The sequence below is a fragment of the Bufo bufo genome, chromosome 8 (genome assembly GCF_905171765.1).
Source record: "Bufo bufo chromosome 8, aBufBuf1.1, whole genome shotgun sequence".
NCBI classification, from domain to species: Eukaryota; Metazoa; Chordata; class Amphibia; order Anura; family Bufonidae; genus Bufo; species Bufo bufo.
The window spans coordinates 182,188,313-182,205,909 of NC_053396.1; the positions used below are offsets into that span (position 1 = coordinate 182,188,313).

At 49.2% G+C, this 17,597-nt stretch overlaps 1 protein-coding gene across 2 annotated transcripts in view; it reads left to right on the forward strand.

Annotated features, from left to right (window-relative positions):
• The first annotated feature begins 4,797 nt into the window (after positions 1 to 4,797).
• Positions 4,798 to 17,597, forward strand: part of ITPKC (inositol-trisphosphate 3-kinase C) — a 43,039-nt gene continuing 30,239 nt past the window's right edge. Inside the window, exons 1-2 of one of the 2 annotated variants that reach the window (XM_040406179.1) lie at positions 4,798 to 5,555; positions 5,598 to 6,659. In XM_040406179.1, the coding sequence (XP_040262113.1) occupies positions 5,082 to 5,555; positions 5,598 to 6,659 (1,536 nt within the window). In that variant the 5' untranslated portion in view covers positions 4,798 to 5,081. Of the gene's footprint in view, positions 6,660 to 17,597 lie in introns of both variants that reach the window. The other variant, XM_040406178.1, reaches the window with a different exon arrangement.

The window sequence follows — 17,597 nt, forward strand, 5'->3', positions numbered from 1 at the left end:
GTGTCCACTTCAGCAAGGTGGACAGAGAAATAAGAAAAAAAAAACAGCAGGTGGCGCTATACAGAAACATTGTATTGAATAACTCACTAAATTACATGTAATTAAAAAAGTATTCAGATCCAGGTGCTGGCTTGAAAACTGCTGAATATTTTTCATGGCACAACCCCTTTAAGGGTAAGTATGGAGAGTTAGAGGTGTCTGGCGGTGGCTTTCTCCTCTCTCCCCACTGGCAGCACATACACACATGGCTAAGTGAAAAAATCTTGGAAAGATGGAAGTAATTAGGAAGTGATTATAGGACTCAAATGCACATAAATTTTGCCATAAAAACCATGTTTGTTTTTTTGTATGAGCTTTTCATGGCTTTCTTATTTTTACTGGCCCTTTTTCCTTAATGGGCATCTGTCAGCAGATTTGTCCCTATGAAACTGGCTGACCTGTTACATGTGTGCTTGGCAGCTGAAGGCATCTGTGTTGGTGCCATGTCCATATGTGCCCGCATCGCTGAGAAACATGATGTTTTAATATATGCAAATGAGCCTCTAGGAGCAAAGGGGGCGTTATCGTTACACCTAGAGGCTCCACTCTCTCTGCAGCTGCTGCGCCCTCTGCACTTTGACAGGGTCAGGCACTGAAAACATCATCACTACCTGGTCCTGTCAGTCAAAGTGCAGAGGGCGCAGCAGCTGCAGAGAGAGCAGAGCCTCTAGGTGTAAGGGTAACGCCCCCATTGCTCCTAGAGACTCATTTGCATATATTAAAACACCATGTTTCTCAGCAATGCGGGCACATATGACCATGGGACCAACACAGATGTCTTCAGCTGCCAAGCACACATGTAACAGGTCAGCCAGTTTCATAAGCACAAAACTGCTGACAGATGCCCTTTAATAAATTTAAAGACACCTTTGCTTCAGCCTGCTGCATTAACAACAAAAAAACAACAACAAAAAAACATAGACACAAAAAAGCCACCAAAAATGCAAATAGTAAAACCTCTTGTGTGTCTTGCTTTTCAGAATTCATAGACTTTCAGCTAAAATCTGGTGCTGGTATAAATGCCCCAAAAATGGCGTAAACCCCCTTCCCCATAAAGTCAGTAAAAAGTGCAATAAAAAAAACAACAATACTTTTTATGGGGCTCGGACATCCTGTAGTTTAGTAATGAAGTATCATGATTGCTGGTGTAGTATCGGCCCCGGGGCTGGCAGCGGTACGGAGCCTATTCCTGGCCGCTGTGTGAGTCACATTGAAGCTGCTGACAGACATGACAGTCATGCCGGCGTCACACATCAGTCACATTGCAGCATCCACAACAAGTCCACAGCTGGGACTGTGTCAGCGGGACCGGTTTGTGCCTATTGTGTGGAGCCGAGGAGTCATGTACGTGTTGCACTGTGAGCAGCTTACGTTCCCATCATGTCATATTTTAAGCCATTTTCCCCCTGAGGTTTACCTCATCACTGGTAGCTAAACCGCGCCTTATCTCTTCACCGTTCTCTCTCCGCAGGAAGCCGAGGACATGGCTTCTTGTACCCTCAGTGGCACAATGCCCCCAGACTAGTAAAACACAGGTTACCGTTTTGTAATTAAAGGGGTTGTCTCACTTCAGTATATGGCATTTATCATGTAGAGTAAGTTAAAGGGGTTATCCTATAGTATAAACCCCCTCCCCCATATGCCTGGGCCCTCACTGCTTCTGGTCCCCGCACCTTCTCCATGTGCGCGGATGGAGGCAGCCAATAGCAGGCGGGGATGGGGATGAGCCTCCCTAGCGTCACCCGCAATGCTAGGGAGGCTCACCCCCGCCTGCCATTGGCTAGTCTACAAACCTTCCCCCTGCCGACAACGGATGTTTTCATCCGCACACGGGGAGAAGCAGCTGGTGCGGGGATCAGGAGCAGCGCAGGGAGCCAGGTAAGTCGAATCATTGTGAGGGCCCAGGCATATAGGGGGGCTTTTTATACTCTCGGATAACCCCTTTAATACACGGCACTTACTAATGTATTGTGATTGTCCATAATGCCTCCTTTGCTGGCTTGATTCATTTTACCATCGCATTATACACTGCCCGTATCCATGGTTACAACCTCCCTGCAATCCAGCAGTGGTGGCCGCGCTTGCACGCTATAGGAAAAAGCACAGGCCTCTCTGGTGGCTGGGACCATGGGAGCGCACATAGGATGGTACAGGCATGACCACCTCTGCTGGATTGCAGAGTGGTCGTAACCATGGAAACGAGCGGTGTATAATGTGATTGAAAAATGCATCTAGCCAGCAAAGGAGGCAATATGGACAATCACAATACATTAGTAAGTGCCTTGTATTAAAGGGGTTATCCGAGAGTATAAAAAGCCCCCCCATATGCCTGGGCCCTCACAATGAATCAAGCCAGCAAGGGAGGCAATATGGACAATCACAATACATTAGTAAGTGCAGTTATTTTTCTAAATTTTGGCACTGACTACGAGTAATGGCGAGTACCAGCTATCATCTGATTCCGGCTGGTTAAGCCCCAGTAGAAAAAAATTTGGAAACCATGCACAAGAGACATGGAATGTACCCTTTGGGGGGAACACGTACCACAAACTGCGCTCACATTTGGTCTAGGGCAGGGACGCCCAACCTGCAGCCCTCCAGCTGTTGTAAAACTACAACTCCCACCATGTCCTGAAGTGAGACAACCCCTTTAAGTTTGAGTTTTGGAAAAAGGGGCAAGGGGAAGTGCGGCCTCTCCTCTCTCTGTTTTTATGAGGTTATCATTGGATAGTTTGTCTGATACCGTCCATGTCCACGAGGACTGCCACACTGTGAAAAACGGATACAGCCAGAGCCACTACCACTCCCATCCCATATATTTCCCAGCACATTGCTTGTTTTTATTCTTTTTAGAGGATAAAAGCGCAAGAAAAATTACATATTTTTTTAGCAATTGCAAAAATTGTAATGGCCCAGGATAAATAACAATAAACACAAAACCATCCATTATAGGAGGAGAACATATAAAATAATGCAAGCGCCGTCTCCATTAAATGATGGAAATGAGCCCCACCTGACGGACCGCACTGACTGTAATGGGATCTCGTTTCAACTAGAAAAACCTGGCATTTTACCAGAACGCTGCGCTGTTCTGTCCCATCATTTGGACAGAATCTGTAATGGAAGCTCAGATACCGATGTGGGCAAAAACCCGACATGGACTTCTGTGCACGTGAGCAATCCCCCCATCAGTTACAGCATACCTTCTCTCTGATTGTCACACATGGGTTTTTGCTCTTTTTTCCAGAAAAGGACAAGATAAGCGTTTCATCATCTAGTCCCCCCTGCACCAAATTAGTCTGTTTTATTGATGCCGCGACCCAGACATTTGCCCCAGCGTCAGACTAGTGGCACCAGACACACAGACATCAGTAAAGTCTCCATGTTAGCCCGTCCTCCTGTCCGTACTGGATGTAAAACCTGCGGCGCGCTTCTCCAGAGATACCCGTTACACGCTGCAGTAATGGCGACTATCACTAGAGAGGAAGATCTTATAGATATCTGACAGATGCTTCCATCAGAACAGACAATTTCTCTCCCTGTCTCCATAAAGCATTGTCTTCTATTAGTTTTAGGCCTCATTCACATGACCGTATTTTTGGTCCGCGGATTGGATGTAGACGCATTCATTTCAATGGGTCTGCAAAAAATGCGGAAAACACTCTGTGTGCTGCCCGCATCTGTATGTCCGTTCCGTAGTCCCGCAAGAACCATATCCTATTCTTGTCTGTTTTGCGGACAAGACTAGGCATTGTTACAATGGATCCGCAAAAAAATCTATAAATTGATGCCACACAGACGTCATATGTATTTTTCACGGACCGCTAAATTAAATACATACGGTCGTTTGAATGCATCCTTACAGAACAAACCAGTATGATAAACCAGGGCAAACTGGGCTCCTGCATGAGGCCGCACGGTTCAGGGGCAGCAGTGAAATAGGTGGAGGGGAGGGATGTACCCGGCTTTGTGGTCATTTGCTTCTCCATAAGAGCGAGACCTCATTCACATTTCCGTGTCCATTTCACGTCCATGAAAAATCCGTGTTACATCCATGGAGATGTCTGTGAAGGATCCGTGTTTGGTCCGTTATTTACCCTCCGTGTGTCATCCGTAGTCCACGGATGCTGCTCAGCTGAAAATTAATTTCTAGAGCATTTCCGATCAGTGGTCAGTGAAAAACGGATGATTTTCACGGAACCATAGACTTCAAAGTAGTCCAGTACTGCATGTCTACGTAATTATTTTTACTGACTCATGGTGAGTAAAAAAAACACTGATGTGTGAACAAACGCATTAAAATAAAGGGGCACGTGTGCTGTCCGGGGAAAACGCGGACAGCACACGTCGGTGAAAAACGGAAACCTGAGGCAGCATTTTATATTAAAAACAAAAGGAAAAAAAAGTTTAATTTTTTTTTTAAAAGGTGCAAAAGTCTAATTATGATCAAATAGTGTCAAATAACACCCCGCATTGTGTCTTTTCACCCCTGTCAACTTGGCGGGTATATTATGTTGGGGAAGGTGACTGGCGAGGGGCAACCCTAACAGGGCGCAGGTCTCTGGGGTAGGTGGGTGGGCAGTTTGTGACCTGCTGACATCACTGTGGCTGTAAATGTCAGCGAAGCAGGTGACTGCCCCCCCCCCCCCAAAAAAGAAATGAAGCTTAGCTGAATGAATTCCTGTAATTCTTATATTATTCTACTCCTGTCAATGATTTACACTGGCTGCTATTTTTGTATCTCTACAGGTGAGGCTTTGACCAGTGTCCCTGACGTGAGGAGGTGGTCCCTGGGACCTAGAAGTGAGACTGGTGGTCGCCTGACTGATTGAACCTCGCGGATTCATTTTTTTTTTTTTTAAAAGCCACTATGATGCGGATGAATACTTTTGGAAACAAAAAGTGAAGTTTTCGATGCGCATTGATACGCTGCGCTGAATGCGTTGCCTGGAGCCGGACAGCGCCCACTCTCCTCTGATTGGAGCGTTACCCAGTGACGTCTCCCACGGGAGGGAGGAAACCTGTGGGTAACGGTGGCTGCGATGGGACAAAACTATTCTGATCGCGCAGCGCAGGCTGCGGTAGGGTTCTCCACTGCCGGAGAGTGGAAGAAGCGCCTCAGAGTCCGGAGGAGGCGGAGAAGGGAGGACAAAAGCCCGGCTGAGGAGGAGGGTAGAAGGCAGCCTCCTCTTACTATACGGCAGCCTGGATTAGAGAGGAGACCGTCGGCAAGTTTCACAGGGGAGAGCGATCGCAGGTCTGATGCAGGCTGTAGTACAGTGCCGAGTATACAGCAGCCCTGTCCCCTGAGATCCAGTACAGTGCCGAGTATACAGCAGCCCTGTCCCCTGAGATCCAGTACAGTGCCGAGTATACAGCAGCCCTGTCCCCTGAGATCCAGTACAGTGCCGAGTATACAGCAGCCCTGTCCCCTGAGATCCAGTACAGTGCCGAGTATACAGCAGCCCTGTCCCCTGAGATCCAGTACAGTGCCGAGTATACAGCAGCCCTGTCCCCTGAGATCCAGTACAGTGCCGAGTATACAGCAGCCCTGTCCCCTGAGATCCAGTACAGGAGCAGATCTAAGACCTAGACCAGATTCTGGATCATTGGACTTAACCCCTGGGGACCAGAGACCATTGTCTACTTGCCAAGGTACAGCGCCGAGTACACCAACCGCGGCAGCCCCTGACATGAGACTGGATGGGCAGGGAGGGCGGCTCAGAAGGGATATGTCCAAGTGCGATGCCGCCAAGCCCGGTACGATTACTGGGAAAGAGAGGGTCTGGTTGGAAGAGAGCGGGAAGAACATCTTGGGGTCGCCCAATGAAGATGTCAGGAAGATTTTGGGTGACGCCGAAGACGGCTTAGAGGGCGCCGGGCAGAGGGTGGAGGTGGTCGCTGGCATGGGTGACCTCTCGGAGGCTTTGGACCATGCGGTTGGTAACTGGAGAAACGAGAACAGATGTCATTGCTCGATGAACCACCACAGCGGGTTATGTGCTGGAGAAGAAACAACCAAAAGACCCACCAAGGCGGCTGAGAGGCATGAAGAGGTATCTGCGGGTGGTTTATCTCGCGTCACCATCTCTTTTGCCCCCCAGTCCAGGACTGATGAGAAAATGGGATCGAACAATCACACTCGTCATTGTCCCATTGAGGAACGGTGGACGAGCGACTCTGGAATCGGTGGCCTTAGATTAACCGTTACTCCGCCGGATACAGACTGTGCCCCCAAAACAGCGCGAAGTGGTGACTCGCTGCTGAACCGAAGGGGGCCCCCACTGCTTATGAACTCCGACACCCACACCTATGCAATACCCCGACTTATTGTCACCCAAGATGTCAGCCCCAAGCGCTGCTTCCCACCGTCATTGTCTCCGCAGTTCCATGAAACCGGCTTCAGCCTGGACGTTCCCATCTCGTGTGAGGCCGAGTCGCCCTGCTCTGATAGCGGCTGCGGTGGGTCCCCGGTGCCTTCCCTCTTCCTACGCAAGTTGTCCAGTTCCTCTGGCCTCTCGTCTGCTTCGTCCTTTGAGGAATCTGAAGATGACTTCATCAGCAGCGACTTGGAGCCCAGTGGGTTAATGGTGTGCGGTCCTGATGAGCTGGGAGCCTCGGTAAGTAGAGGGTACGGGGAGACTTTATGACCTGGGTGATTGGAACCAGTCATCCTGTAAAATAATGGTATGTGACCTGTGGCTCTCCAGCTGCAGGCAAACTACAACTCCCAACGTGCCCTCACAGGCTGCTCCTGTCGGGGCATGCTGGAAGTTGTAGCTTCCAAACAGTCGGAGAGCCACAGGTTGTAGAGAATGCTCAGATATCTTACATTGCTCGGATCGGAGTGAACTCCTCTTGGGCTCCTTTCACGCATTCAGTGTTTGATCAGTGATTTTATTTTATTTTTTTGTGATTGAGCTCAAACCAGGCGCAGGTCAAAAACACAGAACAGGAGAAAACCTTTCCTTTATACCCTATAGCTGTGTAGCCTTCACTCCTGGTTTTGGCTCACAATCACTGATCAAACGCTGACTGTGAAAGGAACGTTTAAGGTGAGGTCTCCTTGGTGACTGTCAAAAGTTGCATGGCGATCCCAAGAATTTTCTGAACTTTTTCCAAAGTGTTTTTCGGCAACCAGTTGACAACCCAAAGAGGATGGCTTCAGTGGTGGTTCGGTGCTCTTGGTTCCCATAGGTCCACACGTTGATGCCTTCACTTGTCCTACAGGAACTGAGGGCCACATATGGCCACCTCTTTGTTCCAGCGTTCTCTAGGTGTTCTTGGACCACCAGTGATACTCCAGTAGCTCTAGGGATGTCCTCCCAAGTGTGGTTAGTCCCTGGTTGATGTTTCACTGAACAGACGGCTTTGCAATGATCTTCTGTCATGGGTGTCATTATCTGGAAGGACTTTAAAGGGAACCTCTCACCTCACAGCATGCTATAGAGCAGGGCTGCGCAACCTGCGGCCCTCCAGCTGTTGCAAAACTACAACTCCCAGCGTGTCTGGTCAGCCTATAGGTATTATGGCACGCTGGGAGTTGTAGTTTTGCAACAGCTGGAGGACCCCTGTTATAGAGCAGGAGGAGCTGAGCTGATTGACATACAGCGTTGTGGGTAAAGATTTAATTTTATACATTTAAAACTCCGCTCGTTCTGGGTTTAGGAGTCCAGTGGGCGGTGATGTTAGGCATCTTTCACACCGGCGTCTATGTTTTGGCTCCGGATGCGTCCTGGGTGCATTGCTGCAAACCCGCGCGAGTAGGTACGCAATTTCAGTCAGTTTTGACTGCAACCGCGTTCCGTTGTTCAGTTTTTATCGCGCGGGTGCAATGCGTTTTGCACGCGTGTGATAAACTGAATGTGGTACCCAGACCCAAACCTGGACTTCTTCACTGAAGTTCAGGTTTGGGATCGGTGTTGTGTAGATGTAATTAATTATTTTCCCTTATAACATGGTTATAAGGGAAAATAATAGCATTCTGAATACAGAATGCATAGTAAACTAGCGCTGGAGGGGTTAAATATTTTTTATTTTTTTTTAACTCGCCTTAATCCACTTGTTCGCGCAGCCCGGCTTCTCTTCTGTCTTTTTTCAGGACCTGGGTAAAGGACCTTTTAATGACATCACTGCGCTCATCACATGGTCCATCACATGGCCCGTCACCATGATGATGGACCATGTGATGAGCGCAGTGACGTCACCACAGGTCCTTTTCCTCCTGCACAGCAAAGACGACAGACGAGATGCCGGCAGCGCGAACAAGTGGATTAAGGTGAGTTGAAATATTTTATTATTTTTAACCCCTCCAGCGCTATTGTACTATGCATTCTGTATTAAGAATGTTATTATTTTCCCTTATAACCATGTTATAAGGGAAAATAATAATAATCGGATCCCTATCCCGATCGTCTCCTAGCAACCGTGCGTGAAAATCGCACCGCATCCGCACTTGCTTGTGATTTTCACGCAGTCCCTTTCACTTCTATAGGGCCTGCGTTGCGTGAAAAACGCACAAAATAGAGCATGCTGCGATTTTCACGCAATGCACAAGTGATGCGTGAAAATCACCGCTCGTGTGCACAGCCCCATAGAAATGAATGGGTCAGGATTCGGTGCGGGTGCAATGCGTTCACCTCACGCATTGCACCCGTGCGGAAATCTCGCCCCTGTTAAAGAGGCCTTAGTGACTGACAGCTATCTCTATGCAGAGATACAAGGAGGGTTGTCAGTCACTGTTGGGACCGCCCACCGGACTCCTAAGCCCAGAAAGAGCAGAGATTTATATGAATGAATTACACGTTTTCCTGAATATTTTCCCATAAAAGTATATATCAATCTGCTCAGCTCCTCCTGCTCTATAACCTGCCTCGTGCTCAATGTGACTGGTCCCCTCTAATGTGTGACCTCCTTCTCTACATGTGATGTTCTTATTAAAGTTCCGTGTGCCCCAATAGTGCATGGGTAAACAGGTTGCCCCGATGGGACAGTCCCTTTCAAAGGGGTCTTCCGTGCTCCAGATATTGATGACCACGATCAGCTGCAGCCTCCGAAGCTGGACCTACCACAAAGCCAGAAGCAGACAGCGCCATTCAAAGTGTAGTGGCCAGACCAGGTACTGCGGCTCAGCTCCCATTCAAATTCTAGTTGCAGCTTCTGCGGCTTTGGTGAACGAGTGATTGGTGGGAGTGTGAGGTATTAGACCCCTCCGATCTGATGTTCTGTGAACAGGTCCTCAATATCTGGACCCCGGAATGCCCCTTTAAAGGTATTGTAGACCTTGTATGAAGGCTGATGTCGGAGGACACCTGGTTATGTGGCCCGAGCATTTCCCTGAACGGTCCCTCAATGCCACCTATGCGCTGTGGTTCTGCATGACGACTTCTGGTTTGATGTGGGTCACGTGACACATGGGGGAAGGGGACACATTGCTGCTGCTGCTGCTGCTGCCAGTCATTGGCTGCAGCAGCACAAGTGCCCACAGTCAGGACCGTAGAGCAGTAGTGGCAGATGGGGACTGAAGGAGCCAGAACCCAGTGGCGGGGAGGGACAGGTGTTGGGCCAAAAGACCTCCGAATGTGGACAATCCCTTTAATGAGAGTCTGGCTCGACAACTATCTAATCTCCATGTCCAGGTTTCCGGCTGTGAGGAGCGGTGGTCACAGCTCCAGGAGGGTCTCCAGATGTCGTGTGCCGGGGATGCGCCTGCTCAGCATGCATGTGACATTGGGCTGAGCGTGCTGTGTGGGATGATGAGAGTCGATCTCCGAGGCTGCTGGGTTATATTGTCTCCAGCTATTTACAGGCTTCTAAATATAACCCCCGGAAACGCTCGGCCCTCACCTTGGACGCTATTTTCAGAGTTACTTGGAAAAACCTGTTCTTAAAGATCGGGTGAGGATGTGTGAATCAGAGAGCGCCTCCCGGTGGCACCCTAATCCACGTGAGTCCTTCCACTCACCGGGTAGTTATCAAATGGTACAGTCTGTATCCAGGGCAATTTAAAGGAATTCTCCACCTTCGTGATGAATAAAAATCTTGTCATTAAGTTCCAAAAAGTCCATTGATTGCTTATGACGCATGGGGGGGAGCGGCAAATCCTTCTTCTAGAAGTTACCCCTGATGAGTTTGTGACGGTGTGTCAGTGCAGGATGGGTGTTCAGTCTGTTTCTATTCACTGACAACAGGCAGAAATCCTAACTTATTTTTATTATTTGTGTTTCAGTTCCTCAGCATTTATCGGTACTTTTTACGTTTATGTAGGTCCCCCGCCAACTAAGATATAGCGTGGCCCTTAGCGGTCGGCATTGTCCCTATCAACATTTATGGCATCTCCGCAGGATGAAGAGCCTGATGAAGGGCGGCATATAGCCCGAAACATTGCCTGAAATTATGTCCGGCTGAATAAAATCATGAATTACTTCACCTTTAACTCTGGGGTGCTGTCAATTTGTGTATATATGTAAGGCCTCTTTCACACTTGCGTTGTCCGGATCCGGCGTGTACTCCACTTGCCGGAATTACACTCCGGATCCGGAAAAACGCAAGTGTACTGAAAGCATTTGAAGACGGAACCGTCTTCCAAATGCGTTCAGTGTTACTATGGCAGCCAGGACGCTATTAAAGTCCTGGTTGCCATAGTAGTAGTGGGGAGCGTGGGAGCGGTATACTTACCGTCCGTGCGGCTCACGGGGCGCTCCAGAATGACGTCAGAGCGCCCCATGCGCATGGATGACGTGATCCATGCGATCACATGATCCATGCGCTTGGGGCGCCCTGACGTCACTCTGGAGCGCCCGGGGAGCCGCACGGACGGTAAGTACACTGCTCCCCGCTCCCCACTACACTTTACCATGGCTGCCAGGACTTTAGCGTCCCGGCAGCCATGGTAACCACTCTGAAAAAGCTAAATGTCGGATGCGGCAATGCGCCGAAACGACGTTTAGCTTAAGGCCGGATCCGGATCAATGCCTTTCAATGGGCATTAATTCCGGATCCGGCCTTGCGGCAAGTGTTCCGGATTTTTGGCCGGAGCAAAAAGCGCAGCATGCTGCAGTATTTTCTCCGGCCAAAAAACGTTCCGTTCCGGAACTGAAGACATCCTGATGCATCCTGAACGGATTTCTCTCCATTCAGAATGCATTAGGATAATCCTGATCAGGATTCTTCCGGCATAGAGCCCCGACGACGGAACTCTATGCCGGAAGACAACAACGCAGGTGTGAAAGAGCCCTTAGGACGTAATAGTTCCTGAGGTGGAGTTAGGGACCAATCTAGACCCTGTGAAAACCAGTGATAGGTGAGTGCTGTCATCATTTGACTCTCAACACTATAGCTCTGGAAATATGGCAGCCAGCAGCACATGTGGGGGGGGGTACATGGAGACCCTGTGGTTCGGAGCCACGTGGGATCCTGGTGCCACCATACAGACCTTCCTCTGACCTTCTCACGTCCATCTGTGACTCCTTTAACTGAAATTCCCCTTTGTCGTCCATTTCAACAAGTGGCAGCAGGAATCTGCTATTGATTCTGGATTCGTTTTCCGGCTGGGAGTAGTAGTTGCGCTCTGTAGCGGGGAGCGTATAGTATCTTGTAAAGCTTTGAGCAGCCGATGCATCACCCGGTCTCCTCTACCTACACGGGAACTGGTTTATTGTCACTTTCCCCAGTTTCCTGTCAGCTTCTGCTCTCATTTATGTTTTCCGCTTGTTTTTTTTTTTTCTGCTGTGCTTTTATTTCCAAGACGGGGCATCTTGTGATTTCTGGGAAGTGGCCCCTTTAATACTCTTAAGCGCCTTGGGACCCTCTGTTCTTCGCTGGAATAACAGGCGGCGGCTCTCGCTCGGTAGACTTGGGCCATCCGCGTAATGCCGCGTTTGTCTGATCCTCTGCAGCTTCTGCGGCAAAGTAATCCATTAGAGGTTACGGCAGTCCGATCCGTGGAGATCAGGTTATTGCTGCAGCAGCAATAACCTGATCACCAGAGATCCGACTGGGGGATAGATCGGATTTTCTGGGACTTCTACGTTAATCAGTGTCAGCTTGGTGGGGATCCGACCCCCACCATCCTCTCCGGTCAGCAGTTTAGAAGCGGCTCTGGTTACTACAGCGATGCTCCTGTTCAAGTGGAAGGAGCTTTGTGGTTCCAGAGCTACTGCCGATCAGACAGCTGATCAGTGGGGGTGCCAGGAGTCGGACCCCTGCCGATACGATGTTTGTTATAAAAGTCCCGGAAAACCGCTTTAAAGTGGCTTTCTGCGATGAGACAACTTAAATGGTCGCTAACTTTTCATAAAAATAATAGTAACGGTGAATACAAGAAACTTTGTAATATATCTTATCAGAGAAAAATGCCTTGTTCTCTGGTTATCCGTTCTTCTTTCTCCCCTTCCTTTTTCTGAACTTCCATTCTCTCTGAATTCTGTGTTTTAAATCCGTCTTGTGAGACCAAGACGGACTGTCTGCTCACTGACGGATCAAATTGTAGTTGCCCGTAGAAGTCTATGGAGGGGGAGGAGTGAGCTCTAGTGAGAGAGACAGACACAGAGGCTGCAGCAGCTAATGGTAAATGTCATATCTCATCAATAAAACCATTACCGGCCTTTCCTAAGAAATTTGACAAAATCTACATCCGGTGCCCAGTTTTCTGGTCCCTCGTCAAATTTGATGCCGCCATTTGCGATAATTTACTCCAAAAGTTTAGTAAATGTGGGTCAATATATCTGAAAGGTGGCCTCAGCACACATGTACCAATATTGTCGTACCATGGGTTACATATTACACAGTGGTACATGACTATTGAGGAATACAGGATATCTGCAGAGTTACAGTAGGATGCAAAACCACACCCGACCTGTGGACAAGTGTGGCGCTGTTTTTCAGCCTGAATGCTATTCTTTTACATGTAGTTTAGGCCGACCTGTATGCTGCTGGTGACAGGAACGTGTCCAAGGCCCTGGCTGTAACCCTGTGTGGGCTTGCGGTTTCCTAGTCTGGTTGACCACCGTATTGTACCACGTCCCTATCTCGTGGGAGGGAGCGTTCCTCGGTTTGTTTTGAGTTATTTTAGAAGAATGCGTCCCTTCCGTCAGTAATTTATCTTACTGATTGTGTGAGGCCCAGTGTTACAATTGTTTTGTCTCTCTGCTGCCCTTGAATCTACGAGGCGCCTGTTACCGAGACGTTTTTTCTTTATATTTTTCGTATCCGATTTTATAGTTACCCATTTTTAGGTGAAATACTCCCAGGTTGTCCAGGACTAGAAAAAAAAGGGGCATTTGAAATGTTTTAATTTTTTTTAAATTTTATTTCCATGAACAGCGCCACTCATGTGCATAGGCCGTGTCTGGTATTGCAGCTCTGCTTTATTCACTTGAAGTCAGAACAGCTGCCAATAAAAACATGGCATTCACAATATGAACAACGAAGAGATGGCAGCTTTTGCCCCCACCACTGATCGGCGAGAGTCGGACCCCCACCCATCTAATATTGACCATCGACCATCAATTTTAAAAGCCCGGACGCCCCCGTTAATAGAATTCAGCTATTTATTGGTTAGATCTGCCTCTAGGAAAAAAGGGGGCGATACCAATTTATACCCGTACCTGCGCCGATACCCCTCCCAGCATCCCCCGTAACACTGGCATGCATGGATCGGGGTCTTACGGGGTATATAGACCTGATACCAGGCAGCGGTATACAGATGGGGACGAGTTTGGTCTCTTCTGAATGGACTTGGCAGGAATTCCTAAGTTCTGTGTCAGAAATTCCTGTCTTGCTGAACAAACAGCGGGGTGTGATCTCCTCACCTTCAGGGGAGGCCACCGATCCTCCAGCAGCTGGTTCTCCAGGTCTAGCAGACGAGACCTCCGGCTTAACCCTTCACTGGCCAAAGGATCCAAAAAAACATCACGTCACCATTTTGCCTTGGTCTTGAAGAAACGTACCGTCCCTACACCTAGAGTGTGTCTTGATGATCCCCTGAAGATCCTAAGGGTTTGCTTTTGGATAAGCGGCGCCTGGAGATCACTCCTTGGTTCTTCTCTTTCGTCCTCCGGGACACACACACACACCTATGTGCAGAATGGGGGGTCCCAGTAAACCAAACCCAATTGGAGGTCCGCCATCCCACCTGCCAAAATTTCCTAACGCAGGTCCTAGAGGTGGAGAATGGGGGGCTCCCCAGATCAGGCGGGGGATGAATGGAGAGATGGCCATACATTCGCCACGTGATGTGGCCAACTCTGGGACTCGCATTTATGGCCTATACATAGGATGTTGGGAGTGTACCCCCTTAATCTATAGATATAATATTCAACCTGTATTAAAGGGGTTGTCTCATTAAGACCACTTATCCCCGATCCACAGGAGAGGGGATCTGTCTGACTGGAAGAGGTCAGTCCGCTGGGGCCCTCTTCGATCATGAGACTGTGGGCCCCTGCTTCCCCAGTTTGAATGGAGTAGTGGTGACACATGTGTTGATGCTCTATGGGGCCGCCAGAGATCGCCGAGCGCTTGTACTGTTATCTCTGCCAGTCCCATAGAATAGACCTGCAAAGACACTTTGAGAGTTCAGCTCTGAAGCCTTCAGAATGGTCAGTGCAGCTTTTGGGCTTTGCTGTCACTGAGTAGTACATTTTCCTGCTACTTGTGACCGATCGGTGTCTGTGGAGCCTTGGCTGCAACTTTTCCAGCTGTTATAAAACTACAGCCCCCAGTATGCTCCGTCCGCTGGGATTTGTGGTTGAGGTTGCAGACGGCTGTGATCTGTGGCTTCTCTACCTCAAAATCCGGTTAATTGGGTGTGAAAAATTCTCTAATTTGTCACCCTGTGCTGTGTACTCGACCCTGCTGTAGCACCCTTGTCTCTGATTCCGGACTGTACGGTAGACCCGGCTCTAGAATCCTCGTTTCTATACCCTGTAGACCCCGCGTTATCATTGTTTTCTCTGATTTCGGTCACCTTGTGCTGTGTACTACCTGTAGACCCTGCTCTAGGGTCTTCCTCTCTGATTTCGGACACCCTGTACTGTAGACCCTGCTCTAGCGCATTTTGTGTCTGATTCTGAACACCCTATACTGTAGACCCGGCTCTAGCATCCTCTGCTCTGATATTTCGGTCACCCTGTGCTGTATACTCCCTGTAAACCCGGCTCTAGTGTCCTCCTCTTTGATTTTGCTCACCCTGTGCTGTATACACCCTGTAGACCCGGCTCTAGCATCCTCCTTTCTGATTTTGCTCACCCTGTGCTGTATACACCCTGTAGACCCGGCTCTAGCGTCGTCCTCTCTGATTTTGCTCACCCTGTGCTGTATACACCCTGTAGACCCGGCTCTAGCGTCGTCCTCTCTGATTTTGCTCACCCTGTGCTGTATACACCCTCTAGACCCGGCTCTAGCGTCCTCCTCTCTGATTTTGGTCACCCTGTGCTGTATACACCCTGTAGACCCGGCTCTAGCGTCCTCCTCCTCTGATTTTGCTCACCCTGTGCTGTATACACCCTGTAGACCCGGCTCTAGCGTCCTCCTCTCTGATTTTGCTCACCCTGTGCTGTATACACCCTGTAGACCCGGATTTAGTGTCCTCCTCTCTGATTTTGCTCACCCTGTGCTGTATACACCCTGTAGACCCGGCTCTAGCGTCCTCCTCTCTGATTTTGCTCACCCTGTGCTGTATACACCCTGTAGACCCGGCTCTAGCGTCGTCCTCTCTGATTTTGCTCACCCTGTGCTGTATACACCCTGTAGACCCGGCTTTAGTGTCCTCCTCTCTGATTTTGCTCACCCTGTGCTGTGTATACTCCCTGTAGACCCGGCTCTAGCATCCTCCTCTCTGATTTTGCTCACCCTGTGCTGTATACACCCTGTAGACCCGGCTCTAGCGTCCTCCTCTCTGATTTTGCTCACCCTGTGCTGTATACACCCTGTAGACCCGGCTCTAGCGTCCTCCTCTCTGATTTTGCTCACCCTGTGCTGTATACACCCTGTAGACCCGGCTCTAGCGTCCTCCTCTCTGATTTTGCTCACCCTGTGCTGTATACACCCTGAAGACTCGGCACTAGCGTCCTCCTCTCTGATTTTGCTCACCCTGTGCTGTATACACCCTGTAGACCCGGCTCTAGCGTCCTCCTCTCTGATTTTGCTCACCCTGTGCTGTATACACCCTGTAGACCCGGCTCTAGCGTCGTCCTCTCTGATTTTGCTCACCCTGTGCTGTATACACCCTGTAGAACCGGCTCTAGCGTCCTCCTCTCTGATTTTGCTCACCCTGTGCTGTATACACCCTGTAGACCCGGCTCTAGCGTCCTCCTCTCTGATTTTGCTCACCCTGTGCTGTATACACCCTGTAGACCCGGCTCTAGCGTCCTCCTCTCTGATTTTGCTCACCCTGTGCTGTATACACCCTGAAGACTCGGCACTAGCGTCCTCCTCTCTGATTTTGCTCACCCTGTACTGTATGCTCCTTGTAGACCCGGCTCTAGCGTCGTCCTCTCTGATTTTGCTCACCCTGTACTGTATGCTCCTTGTAGACCCGGCTCTAGCGTCCTCCCGTATAATCCAGCTTTGTCCCAAGATGCCTCTGGAGCAGTGGTGCAGATGTTAAGCCTTATGCAAAGCATTATCTGTCTCCCTGGGAGGAGGTAATCTGCTCGTTCTCATGCATGTGGACTCCGCCGCCGGCTTGCACTGCTGACTTACCAGGTGACAACTTATTTCTTTACCGTATATACTTGGCCTCCAGGGAGATTTTACTGCTTTACTTAACAGTATCCCCCGCAGGATTTAAAGGGACCCTCTAAGTTTTTGAACATTGGGGTTTAACGTGACTTCCCGGGATTGCTGGTAGTTGGTCGTACAGTCTGCGGGTCTTTGATTTTGAGGACTGTATGAACAGGTCTGACAACCCCTTTAGTTTAGGCTTCGTTCACACTTTGAGCAAACCCAGCCGAGCCCAATCTGTAATCCCGGAAGGTTTTGCAGGTCTCCGCTCAATAACTGATCCCACACGCTGCAGGATTTTCTTTTGTGGATTCTACGTGTTAGGGCTCAAGCACACAAACCTATTTTTTCCCCCGTTCTGTTTAACCGGTCCGTATGCCGAACATTCACTTCAATGGGGCTCGAAAAGAAATGGAAATGATTTCGTGTCCGCATGTCCGTTCCGCAAAAAAAAAAAAAAAATTGAATATGTCCTATTCTGAGCCGCAAACAAAACAAATGCAACACGGATCCGTGTTTTAAGTACCGCAAAATGCATACGGTCGTGTGCATGAGCCCTTACATACAGTGTTGGGGTCCATTCACATGTCCGCAATTGCGGACCCATTCATTTCTATGGGGCAGCACGATGTGCTGCCCGGATCCGGAATTGCGGATCCGCACTTCCGGGTCCGCAATTCCGATCCCGAAAATGATAGAACATGTCCTATTCTTGTCCGCAATTGCGGACAAGAAAAGGCATTTTCTATGAGAATGCCGGCGATGTGCGGTCCGCAAAATGCGGAACGCACATCGCTGATGTCCGTGTTTTGTGGATCCGCAAAACACACACGGAT